Source organism: Lonchura striata, chromosome 3 (assembly GCF_050655825.1).
Source record: "Lonchura striata isolate lonStrDom1 chromosome 3, ASM5065582v1, whole genome shotgun sequence".
In the NCBI taxonomy this organism is placed as follows: domain Eukaryota; kingdom Metazoa; phylum Chordata; class Aves; order Passeriformes; family Estrildidae; genus Lonchura; species Lonchura striata.
In genome coordinates this window covers 60,669,423-60,681,758 of record NC_140705.1, presented here as the reverse complement: position 1 = coordinate 60,681,758, position 12,336 = coordinate 60,669,423, and the positions used below count along the sequence as shown (strand labels likewise).

The window sequence follows — 12,336 nt, the reverse complement described above, 5'->3', positions numbered from 1 at the left end:
CATTACTCTGGGGGCAGTTATGTCACTACTGTGACCTGTGGGACCCAGTATGGCTCTTGTGTAACATCACTAAACCTAAAAACATGCTGGAAATTAGTTTAGTCATTGATACTGGTATTTATGCCATCAGTAATTTACAGCACTGATGATCACTTAATAATCTCATAAAAATAGCTGCCTTGAGAAATACATAGTACCAATTGATGAAGAAAAGGAGACCATGTATTTTTAATCAATGAGAGTTTAAACTGTAGACAATTAACTGGGGGGGAAGAAAATAAAGCTTTGAGTAATCAGGACAACTTAACAAACTGTATCTGCTCAGAACAAGTTATCATCACTGCCAAGCCACAGTTGGTCATTAGGTCATGGATGACTATGACATGCATTGTGTTGCTTTCAGCACACTTCAGGCTTCTCCAACAAGCTCTCCCTGGCCAGAAAATGATGGAATGGTGCTTACAGCATCTGTGACCATTCCCAGTGTTCTGGGAAGCATGGTTATGGAGTTATGACTCTCTGGAGTTACACTTCTGTTTATGTGCACACAACTGAGCTGTTCCAAGGACTGCTCCAATCCCTCTGGCACTCAGGTGTCTTGCTAACATGAATTTATTATCCTCAAACCTCATTGAGTAGGTAGGAAACCTGAAGCACAGAGACTGAGCCTTGCCAAAAGTCACTTGGAGAACAGTGTGGGTGGCAGAGCTTGAAATCCAGCTCACTTCAGTTAGCCATAGGACCACATTTCTCTTTGTCATCTACTAGCTTACAAAGGGTTGTGAATACACTGCAAACCTGTACATTTCATGCTATTCTTTGTGAAAATTTTGGCACTGAGTTTACAAACTGAACACTTGGAGGGAAGACACTGAAACTGCTCTCTCTTCACAGAGTCAGTCAGTCTCTCTCTGCTTCTTCCAAGAAGGTGCCACTCAGTGCTTTGTCTGACGTGCTCTGGGATGAACTAGTGCAAGAAGCTGCTGTCTGCCTCATCAGTTGTAGGAGCTGGACAGTGTGTGATGAATGAGGCTTGCAAGAGAAGGCAGACTGAGCTATCAATAGGAGGCTGAATACTCACTCAGCTGGCATTCTACTTAAATGGAGCACCTTAGCACTAAAGCTGTACTTTCATGGCCAGTTTACACTTTCATGGCTCACACCTACAGCTTCAGTGACAATAGGTGAAATCCAGCCTCTCTCTAGCTGGAGCTCTTTCAATTTTGCCAGCACTCATGTTAGTGCAGGAGACTGGTGAATCAAATAATGAAAATCATCTGAGTTAAAGGTCACTTAGGAATCAGTTGCTCAGTCAGTGTACACATAAAGGATTAATTGTGGGCAGATGAGGAAAGAGCAGAAATGTGTGACCAGGGAAATGAGAGCTAGGATGGCTTTTTCCAGCCACAGAGCCAGCTTATGGCAACTTAAAGCAATCATGAAGCTATGGTGTTAGCCTCATCCTCTTCTCTCTTTCAAGCCTTCTGGCCCTAGCTGTATACTTCACACTGGGGTCATTCAGGTTCTTCCAATTGCCAGGACCCTGCAAGAACAAGAGAAGGGTGCCAGCTGTGGCTCAAAGCAGCCACTGACGATCCTGCCTGGGTGTCCTGGGTTGTAAGATAAGCTTGTATTCCATTTGCCATCTGTCGAAGGCGAACCGGTTAGACAAGTTTTTTGTTATCTCTCTCAGAGACAATGGTTTGTGTATACACCTTTAACTGATTCAATGAAAGGCTGAAAAAAATGTAACGCCGTGAGGGGTCCCACCCAGAGGGGGGAAGCAGCTCTCCCTCTTCTTCGCGGGACTCCGAGAGAAGCAGCTCTCTCACTCTCTCTTCGCGGGATTCCGAGAGAAGCAGCTCTCCCTCTTCTTTGCGGGACTCCGAGAGAAGCAGCTCTCTCTCTTCTTCGCGGGACTCCGAGAGAAGCAGCTCTCTCACTCTCTCTTCGGGAAATTCCGAGAGAAGCAGCTCTTCCTCTTCTTTGCGAGACTCCGAGAAAAACAGCTCTCCCTCTTCTTTGCGGGACTCCGAGAGAAGCAGCTCTCCCTCTTCTTTGCGAGACTCCGAGAGAAGCAGCTCTCTCTCTCTTCGCGGGATTCCCGGGGAAAGCAGCTCTCTCTCGCTCTCTCTTCGGCGGCACTCGCAGCGAAGCAGCCGGCGCGCGCAGAGGCGGCGGCGGCGGAGCTCAGAGGCAACCCCGGCGCAGAGGAAGACCGGCCCCCACTGCCACCAGATCTTCAGAGGAAAATTATACCCTTCTAAAGATCACCACTTCAGCTGCAACTCATCAACTATTGCAAGAGAAAGCAATTGTCCCAGCAAAACCTGATACTGGCATTCCTCAAGTTCTAAACTTTTTCTTTCACTAGTTTTGTTTGTACCGATTGCATTTTCCTTTTTAAATTGTTGTCTAGTTTTCTCCTAGTAAAGAATTGTTACTCCCACTCCCATATCTTTGCCTGAGAGCCTTTTAATTTAAAGATCCTCGTAATTCAGAGGGAGGGGGGTTTGCCGTTCTCCATTGCACAGGAAGCTTTACCCTCTTTCACAGACTCCTGTCTTGTCTAACCAAGACAGAATTTGGCGCCCAACGTGGGGCCCGAGGGCATTGAGAGGGAAAAAGGATTAACAGTTCTTAAGTAATTTAGTTTTGTTGTGTGTAAAAACATCTTCAGCATCACCATGTGGTCTAGTTTACCTTGGTTTGAGTGGCATGTGATCGTAGCTATACTTTTCCCATTTGCAGACCCTTATCTAAAAATGGGTCCTATGACTAAGGCTACGGTGTCTGTTATCAAGTTTGGCTTCTGGGTTAATTGGGTGAGGAATTCATGGATCTTTAATTTCCTCTGGAAGGCAGGTACATGGATTCATAGCTATCACACGTTAACTGTATGTTTTTGGGGTTACTTTAATAACGGTACCTACTGCGAGGAAATAGCACCTGGGCAAACTTTCTCTCAACCTTTTAACCATCTTTTTGGGTCTGTTCCACCAGTTCTCAAAGGGTTAAGATCCTTTTTAAGTGCTAATGATACCATACAATGGGTGGTGTTGCTGATAGTCCTGTTATATTTAGCATTCAGAGATAAGAGAAGATTAACCTGGATAACTACCCTCACACCTACACCACAGACTCGAAATGCTGCTGCTCCAGAGCCTGACCCTGCCCCACAGCCCACCTCAGAAATGAACCGCCCAGATTGGGTGAGGGTTCTGGTTAAGGAAATACGAGAAATGCTGAAGGAGTGCATTTCCCCAGCTGGTGAGAAACCGGCCCTTTGCCTTGAAGAGAGACAGTCTAATAGTACAGCTGTGGAACCCACTAATGTTACAACTGTCCAGGTTCCAGCTGAACCACAAGGGCAGTCACGGTCAGCAGCAGTGGCCCCGGTAAAAACAAGGAAGTCTAAGGTGAAAGCAGAGCACCCTGCAGATAGGGACAGGAATGGAAGAACCTCACAACCCACAGGGGAGCCAGAGATTGCTATCATCACCGAGTCCCTGACGTACGAAAGTCTTCGCAATCTGCATAAAGACATTGTGCGACGAGGGCGTGAGGCTTATGCTACCTGGCTACTCCGGGTTTGAGATCTTATGGGTACAGGCGTGCAGCTGGACAGTGGTGAGGCAAGGAACTTGAGACCCTTGACCCAGGACTCGGGTATAAATCAGGTTTTTGTAAGGGAACCAGGGTCCCTTTCTCTCTGGGAGCGGCTCTTAATGAGTGTCAGGGAGAGGTTTATCCACAGAGAGAGAATGCAAGAGCACCATCATAAAATGCGCTGGAAGACCCTCGAAGAAGAAATCCAACAGCTGAGAGAAGTGGCAGTATTGGAGGTACTCTTTGGGAGGGATGGACGACACAATAATGACCCTGACAAGGTCAGGTGTACAGAACAAATGCTGTGGAGTCTGGCAAATCTTGGGCCATCTCAATACGCCACCTTCATTGCAACGATCAATGCTGACACCCACCGGGAGACAATAGGTTCTGTTGCCAACAAACTTAGGAATTATGAGAGTATGATTAATGGCCCAATGCAGGCTCATATCTCAGCTGTGATTAAGGAGTTTAAAGAGGAGATGAGGGAAGAGATAAGGAAGGTTAATACAGCACCCGTGAGAGTCACAGGCCCCAGAATCAGCACCCAACAATCCCCAGCTAGAGAGAGAGGGTACACCCCAAGGGCTAATCTGTGGTTCTTCCTGCGTGACCATGGGGAAGACATGGGGAGGTGGGATGGGAAACCCACCTCTGTCCTGGCAGCACGGGTCCGTCAACTCAAGGAGGGAAACTCTAACCGGGGGAGTTCCACCAAAGTGAAGGTAGCCTCAACCTCCCGTGACCAAGCTTGTGGGTACGATCTGTCAGACCCCCTTGAAGGGACCTCTAGTATGTATGCCCAGGAAAGGAATGATAACCAGTGTTAGAGGGGCCCTGTCTCTAGCCAGGGAGAGGCACGGGAAAACCGGATCTTCTAGACAGTGTGGATCCGATGGCCTGGCACATCAGAGCCACAAAAATATGATGCTTTAGTTGATACTGGTGCACAGTGTACTCTGATACCATCGAGACATGTGGGGGCAGAGCCTGTTTCCATTGCTGGTGTGACAGGGGGATCACAACAATTGACTCTGGTAGAAGCTGAGGTGAGCCTGACTGGGAAGGAGTGGAAGAAACACCCTATAGTGACTGGCCCAGATGCTCCGTGTATCCTAGGTATAGACTTCCTCCGGAACGGATATTACAAAGACCCAAAGGGACTCAGGTGGGCTTTTAGAATAGCCGCTGTAGAGGCAGAAGACATTAAACAATTGAACACCTTGCCTGGACTGTCAGAAAACCCCTCTGCAGTAGGACTCCTAAGGGTAGAAGAACAACGCGTGCCAATTGCGACCTCGACAGTGCACCGCCGGCAGTATCGGACGGATCGAGATGCCGTGATCCCCATCCACAAAATAATTCGGGAGCTGGAAAGCCAAGGGGTGGTCAGCAAAACCCACTCACCCTTCAACAGCCCCATCTGGCCTGTGCGCAAATCTGACAAAAAATGGAGATTGACTGTAGACTATCGTAGCTTAAATGAAGTGACTCCACCGCTGAGCGCTGCTGTGCCGGACATGCTGGAACTCCAGTACGAGCTGGAGTCCAAGGCAGCAAAGTGGTATGCCACCATTGATATTGCTAATGCGTTTTTCTCCATTCCTCTGGCAGCAGAATGCAGGCCTCAGTTTGCTTTCACCTGGAGGGGCGTGCAGTACACCTGGAACCGACTGCCCCAGGGGTGGAAACACAGCCCCACCATCTGCCATGGACTGATCCAGGCTGCACTAGAAAAGGGTGAGGCTCCAGAACACCTGCAATACATTGATAACATCATTGTGTGGGAGAGCACAGCGGCAGAAGTGTTTGAGAAAGGTGAGAAGATCATCCAGATACTACTAGAAGCTGGCTTTGCCGTCAAGAAGAGCAAAGTCAAGGGACCTGCCCGAAAAATCCAGTTCCTGGGAGTGAAATGGCAAGATGGACGGCGCCAGATTCCCACTGAGGTCATCAACAAGATCACAGCTATGTCCCCACCAACCAGCAAAAAGGAAACACAAGCTTTCCTGGGTGCCATAGGTTTCTGAAGAATGCACATTCCTGAATATAGCCAGATTGTGAGCCCTCTTTATCTGGTTACCCGAAAGAAGAATGATTTCCACTGGGGCCCTGAGCAGCAACAAGCCTTCACCCAGATCAAGCAGGAGATCGCTCATGCTGTAGCCCTTGGCCCAGTCAGAACGGGACCAGAGGTCAAGAATGTGCTCTACTCTGCAGCCGGGAACCATGGGTTGTCTTAAAGCCTTTGGCAGAAAGTGCCTGGAGAGACTCGAGGCCGACCACTGGGATTCTGAAGCCGAAGTTACAGAGGGTCTGAAGCCAACTACACTCCCACAGAGAAGGAAATCTTGGCTGCCTTTGAAGGAGTTCAAGCAGCCTCGGAAGTAATTGGCACAGAAACACAACTCCTCCTGGCACCCCGACTACCGGTGCTGGGGTAGATGTTTAAAGGAAAGGTTCCTACTACCCACCATGCCACTGACGCCACATGGAGCAAATGGATTGCCCTCATCACTCAACGCGCCCGTATTGGAAACCTGAATCGCCCTGGGATTTTGGAGATAATTACGAACTGGCCAGAAGGTAAAAACTTTGGTCTCACTGATGATGAGGAGCAGGTACAAGTGGCAAGGGCTGAAGAAGCTCCACCATACAACCAACTACCAGCAGAAGAGACCTGCTACGCTCTTTTCACTGACGGTTCCTGTCGCATCGTAGGGATGAACCGGAAGTGAAAAGCAGCCATATGAAACCCCACACGCCAAGTTGCACAAGCTACCGAAAGAGAAAGTGAATCGAGCCAACTCGCTGAACTCAAAGCCGTTCAGCTGGCTCTGGACATTGCTAAAAGGGAAAAGTAGCCAAAGCTCTACCTTTATACTGATTCATGAATGGTAGCCAATGCTCTGTGGGGCTGGCTGAGAAGGTGGAGAAAGGCCAACTGGCAACGTAGAAGAAAGCCAATCTGAGCTGCTGATATATGGAAAGACATTGCCTCTCGGGTGGAAAAGCTGACGGTGAAAGTCCGTCATGTAGATGCCCATGTCCCCAAAAGTCAGGCTAATGAGGAGCACCGAAACAACGAGCAGGTAGATCAAGCAGCAAAAATAGAGGTGTCAAAGATAGACTTAGATTGGCACCATAAGGGGGAGTTGTTCCTGGCTCGATGGGCTCATGATGCCTCAGGTCATCAGGGCAGAGATGCCACCTACAAGTAGGCACGAGACCGAAAAGTGAATCTAACCATGGACAGTGTTTCCCAAGTTATCCATGACTGTGAGACGTGTGCTGCCATCAAACAAGCCAAAAGGGTAAAGCCCCTATGGTATGGTGGGCGGTGGTCCAAGTACAAGTATGGAGAAGCCTGGCAAATTGACTACATCACACTGCCCCAGACACGCCAAGGCAAGCGCTACGTGCTAACCATGGTAGAAGCCACCACTAGATGGCTGGAGACTTTCCCTGTACCTCATGCCACTGCCCGGAACACCATCTTAGGCTTAGAAAAACAAGTCCTGTAGAGACACGGCACCCCTGAGAGAATTAAGTCTGACAACGGCACCCATTTCAAGAACAGCCTTATCAACACCTGGGCCAGAGAACATGGTATCGAATAGATATATCATATTCCCTATCATGCTCCAGCTGCCAGCAAAGTTGAACGGTGCAACGGACTCCTTAAGACTACCCTGAAAGCACTCGGTGGGGGAACATTTAGAAACTGGAAAATTAACCTGGCAAAAGCAACCTGGATGGTCAACACCCAGGGGTCTGTCAATCGAGCTGGCCCTGCTCAGTCAGAACCCTTACACGCAGTAGATGGAAATAAAGTCCCTGTAGTACATATGAAAGGTATTTTAGGGAAAACTGTTTAAATTAATCCCACCTCAGGCAAAGACCAACCCATTCGTAGGATTGTCTTTGCTCAAAGACCTGGTTACACTTGGTAGGTAATGCAAGAAGATGGGGAGACCCGCTGTGTACCACAGGGAAACTTAGTCTTAAGAAAGAACTGGGTGTAAGATTTCATGGTGTGCAGATGGAAATAGAATAAGGGGTGGATAATGTCCTAGGTTGTAAGATAAGCTTGTATTCCATTTGCCATCTGTCGAAGGCGAACCGGTTAGACAAGTTTTTTGTTATCTCTCTCAGAGACAATGGTTTGTGTATACACCTTTAACTGATTCAATGAAAGGCTGAAAAAAATGTAACGCCGTGAGGGGTCCCACCCAGAGGGGGGAAGCAGCTCTCCCTCTTCTTCGCGGGACTCCGAAAGAAGCAGCTCTCTCACTCTCTCTTCGCGGGATTCCGAGAGAAGCAGCTCTCCCTCTTCTTTGCGGGACTCCGAGAGAAGCAGCTCTCTCTCTTCTTCGCGGGACTCCGAGAGAAGCAGCTCTCTCACTCTCTCTTCGGGAAATTCCGAGAAAAGCAGCTCTCCCTCTTCTTTGCGAGACTCCGAAAAAAACAGCTCTCCCTCTTCTTTGCGGGACTCCGAGAGAAGCAGCTCTCCCTCTTCTTTGCGAGACTCCGAAAGAAGCAGCTCTCTCTCTCTTCGCGGGATTCCCAGAGAAAGCAGCTCTCTCTCGCTCTCTCTTCGGCGGCACTCGCAGCGAAGCAGCCGGCGCGCGCAGAGGCGGCGGCGGCGGAGCTCAGAGGCAACCCCGGCGCAGAGGAAGACCGGCCCCCACTGCCACCAGATCTTCAGAAGAAAATTATACCCTTCTAAAGATCACCACTTCAGCTGCAACTCATCAACTATTGCAAGAGAAAGCAATTGTCCCAGCAAAACCTGATACTGGCATTCCTCAAGTTCTAAACTTTTTCTTTCACTAGTTTTGTTTGTACCGATTGCATTTTCCTTTTTAAATTGTTGTCTAGTTTTCTCCTAGTAAAGAATTGTTACTCCCACTCCCATATCTTTGCCTGAGAGCCTTTTAATTTAAAGATCCTCGTAATTCAGAGGGAGGGGGGTTTGCCGTTCTCCATTGCACAAGAAGCTTTACCCTCTTTCACAGACTCCTGTCTTGTCTAACCAAGACACTGGGTCAAGGCTGAAGGCAGCATGAACCTTCCAGGAATTTGACTGCAGATGTCCAACAAGGTCTTGTTGACCCCACAGCTTCTCACAGACTTGCACTTTAAGCCCTGGGTAGAAGATGTATATTGCTGTGAATAAATGTATATTTTATCACAACAGCCTTCTCTAGCAACTTCGAGTTTCTCCTCAGAAGCACATAGGTACCAGTTCTCTAAGGAAAAATGAACAGCTTCTCTTTATTCCTGAGTCAAGTGATGTGGTATTCTCTGGTCTTTTTGCCAAAGGAGCAGAACCACAGTCAATGAAATTTTCCCCTATGGTTTGAAGGTTGTCTATGTAACATCAAGCATTAATTAAAGCTGCAAGTTAAAAAATACTTTTTGTGATGTCCTATATATAGTCTTTTCTTTTTGATGCACAAAATGTCATATTATTATATGATAGGAGTTTAAAGTTTATCCCTTGTGTAAAGCAGGGCAGACTGAAGGACATTTATCACAGTCTCTGTGTATTACTACTAAATTCAGCATCAACACTGTGCTTCCCTGTATAAGCTGATTGGCCAGTGGAACATGTTCATTAACCTAGAAATTGATTTTTCAGGAATGCCATGTTGCAGTTATGCAACTCTGATGTCAGAGAGTACCCTCCTGCTCTCTCCTGTCTATCAGATAGACACTTGTCTATCAAAATGTTCCCAGCAAGCTGAACTCTTCAACACCAGCTAGGTGATAGAGTTATGAAATTCTCACTGAAAAATATCTGTCAGCTGATTGGGAAGCTTGGTGTCTTCTGATAAGCTTTGGTATCTCATTGCTAGCATGTCAAAGAGATAAAAATGTGTTTTAGTAAAATTGGTAGTAAGCTGTTTTCATACCAATAGTCTACTCAAAATGGCTTAGAGAGGCAGGGGAATTGTCATCTGCTGTCAGAGCAGTAAGTCTCTACATTACATCCCAGAGTATGCTCATTTATAACCTGACCAAACATCCTGACTAAAACAAAGAGGGACAAGAGGATCAAAAATCTAAGTCTCCTTCCTCTAAGTGGGAGTTGCCTGTAACAAGAATGCATGGTAGCATCAAGGAACCCTCCTCCACACCAGGAATCTAAAAAGCAAGGTGCCATTGCTACATCCATCTACAGTGCACTCACCAGAACAGCAGATATGCAGTGGCAGTAACAGAAACTCACTTTACACCAGGTCACTCTAGGTTAAGATCTTGGGATTGCAGAGAATTACTAGCATGACTTGTAAGTCAGGAAGTATTATTTCCATGCTAAGAGTCTAGTATTACTCCATTCCATTCTAGATGACCAGCAGCTGATACCTCATTGTCACTGAATAAAAGGCAATCTAGCACTAACTCTGCAGGCACATTTGATTCACTGAGGTAGCATCTTTTCAATGCAGAAAGTTCCTCCATACACTCTTAAGGTCATAAAAATGAATTAATAATAGCTTATCTTGGGGAGCTCAAGATTTTTCTAGAAATAAAGCTGAACAAAGGCCTCTCCCAGGACCTCTTATTTGTTAATTCAACAAGTTAATGTCTCCCCTCTTTCTCCATTCCAGTGCCAGTATTCCTTATTGCACTGCCAGATGCACACAGGTACATTTCTATCACTCCTTATCAGCTCCCATGGCTTCTCCCACCACACTCAAGTGTAAGGAGCCACTGTTTTGCCAGGAAAGACTGTGGTTTTATTAGATTCTGCCAAGCTGTCAGGCAGTGTTTCCAAGCTCTGTGACTCTGTAGTCTTTGATGTTGTGAATAATGAGCAAATGCAATCTAATGGATCACCTGCCCCTTCACTGAGAAAAACCACATTCTGAAGTCAAATTATTTAAGCAGAACAGCTGGGGTATTCTGCAGAAGCAGACTGCCCAGATGTACAGTAAAATAGGGCTGAAAGAGACCTTACAAGGTACCTCATCTTTCCTTCTGTCCTAGGACAGCATCTACCAGATCTAAGACTTTTCTGGCATGTGTTTGTCAAAGTTTTTTAAACCTTGCAATGATGGAGATGCTGGAGTCTCTCTGGATAATCCTTTCTTGTAGTGTTTTGCCATCCTTCCCATTCAGATTTTTTTTCTTGATATCTAACAAGAACTTTTATTGCTTCAGTTAGTATTACTCTGTAACATTTTGTCAAAGATGAACATGAAGTTTCTCTTTACAGAAATTCCTATTCTTCCAACTTCAATGTTTGTTATTTTGGGGGAGTAATCTCAAATTTTCCTCAAAGCTATGCTTTCAAGACTTTTGATTATCCAGATCCCTGTCTTATCCTCTCTTCCACTGGCAGGCCCTTGAAGTGTGGACATAGCTTGCACTAAGGTCTGGAATGTTGACTAAAGTAGGTGGTGTAACTCTCACATCTTATGCTTCTGCTGTACATTTACCTTTTTCATGTGTATAAGAAAATGTCATTGTTGAAAGAGATAATTTTATAAAAGATTAAAATGTATATACCTTTTTAAGACAAAAAGTGTCATATAACTACTCCCCAACTTGTATTTGTGTGGCTGAACAGCATCCATTCTCTCCATAGTTCCTGGCACCTGTTTCTCCTGATGTTCATTGTACTTTCTCAGAACCTTCCTCCAATTCAGTTCAATTCAACCTTCCTTCAATTCATTTATAACCAAGGCATCCAGCACCCTTGGAGCCCTTCCTAGCCTTTTGTAATCTCAAACCATCCATACTCTCCAGCCATCACTGGTCAGTCACGGAAACAGCAGACAGGGCAAGGCTCTGAAGAAATGTGGGTGTAGCCCACCCAGTGGATCTGTCCTGTCTGACCTCAACCTTTGCCAACCACTCTCATTTTCCTAATCTATTCCTATCCTATTTATTCCAGGATTGTTTCGCGGCTGCCTCTAGAACTCATCCACCTCGCTTGCTACGTCAGTGGAAAAGTCGTAGCACAGAGGGACGCAGATGGAAATTGCCTGTGTATGGGTGTTAACAGGTGAGGGCAGGAAGAGAGGCGTGGGGCAGCCTTGTCTGATCGGGGGGCGCTGCCAGAGCACATCCCCCGGGGCTGGGCGGCCGCTCCCAGCGCTCAGCCGGGGGCTCCTCGTGTGATGCCCGGAGCCAAGCCCCCGCTCGCCCCCCGAGACGGCCCCGATCCCGGCCGGAGCCGCGCCCGCAGTACCGGTAGTAACGATCATCCTTGTAGGGCGTGAGGTCCTCCTGGATCTCCCGGTACGTCTCCCGCACCCGCCGGCAGAAGCGCTTGACCTCGCCGCACAGCGGGCTCCCGAAGGCGGCGAAATCCGCCTCCATGCCGCCCACGCCGCCGCCTCAGGCCCCGCGCTCCGCCATGGAGCCCCGCCGGAGCCCGCCGGCGCTGAGCGGCCGCGGGGCGGGGGCGGCGCAGGAGCCGCAGCGGCGGCGGCGGATGCGGGGGGGAGCGGATGCAGGAGCGGGGGATGCAGGGAAGGGGGATGAAAGGGGCCGGATGCAGTGGCCACCGATGCAGGAGCGGGAGATGCAGGGACGAAGGATGCAGGAAGAGGGGATGCAGCATCAGCAGGGATGCAGGGGCGGGGGATGCAGGGCGGGTCCTCCGCCCACGGCCCGTGCCCTCGAGGGCGGAGGGAGCCCTTCAGCACCACGGAGAGGGGCGGCCGGTGCCGGGAAGTAAGCAACGAGCTCGCATTACCCCTGCTAAAAACA

The 12,336-nt window shown here is 48.1% G+C and overlaps 1 protein-coding gene across 1 annotated transcript in view; it reads right to left on the bottom strand.

Annotated features, from left to right (window-relative positions):
* TMEM181 (transmembrane protein 181) overlaps nucleotides 1-12,032 on the bottom strand; it is a 41,294-nt gene extending 29,262 nt beyond the window's left edge. Inside the window, exon 1 of the mRNA XM_021540428.3 lies at nucleotides 11,813-12,032. Within this exon, the coding sequence (XP_021396103.1) occupies nucleotides 11,813-11,943 (131 nt within the window). The 5' untranslated portion in view covers nucleotides 11,944-12,032. The remainder of the gene's footprint in view (nucleotides 1-11,812) is intronic.
* Nucleotides 12,033-12,336: the final 304 nt, after the last annotated feature.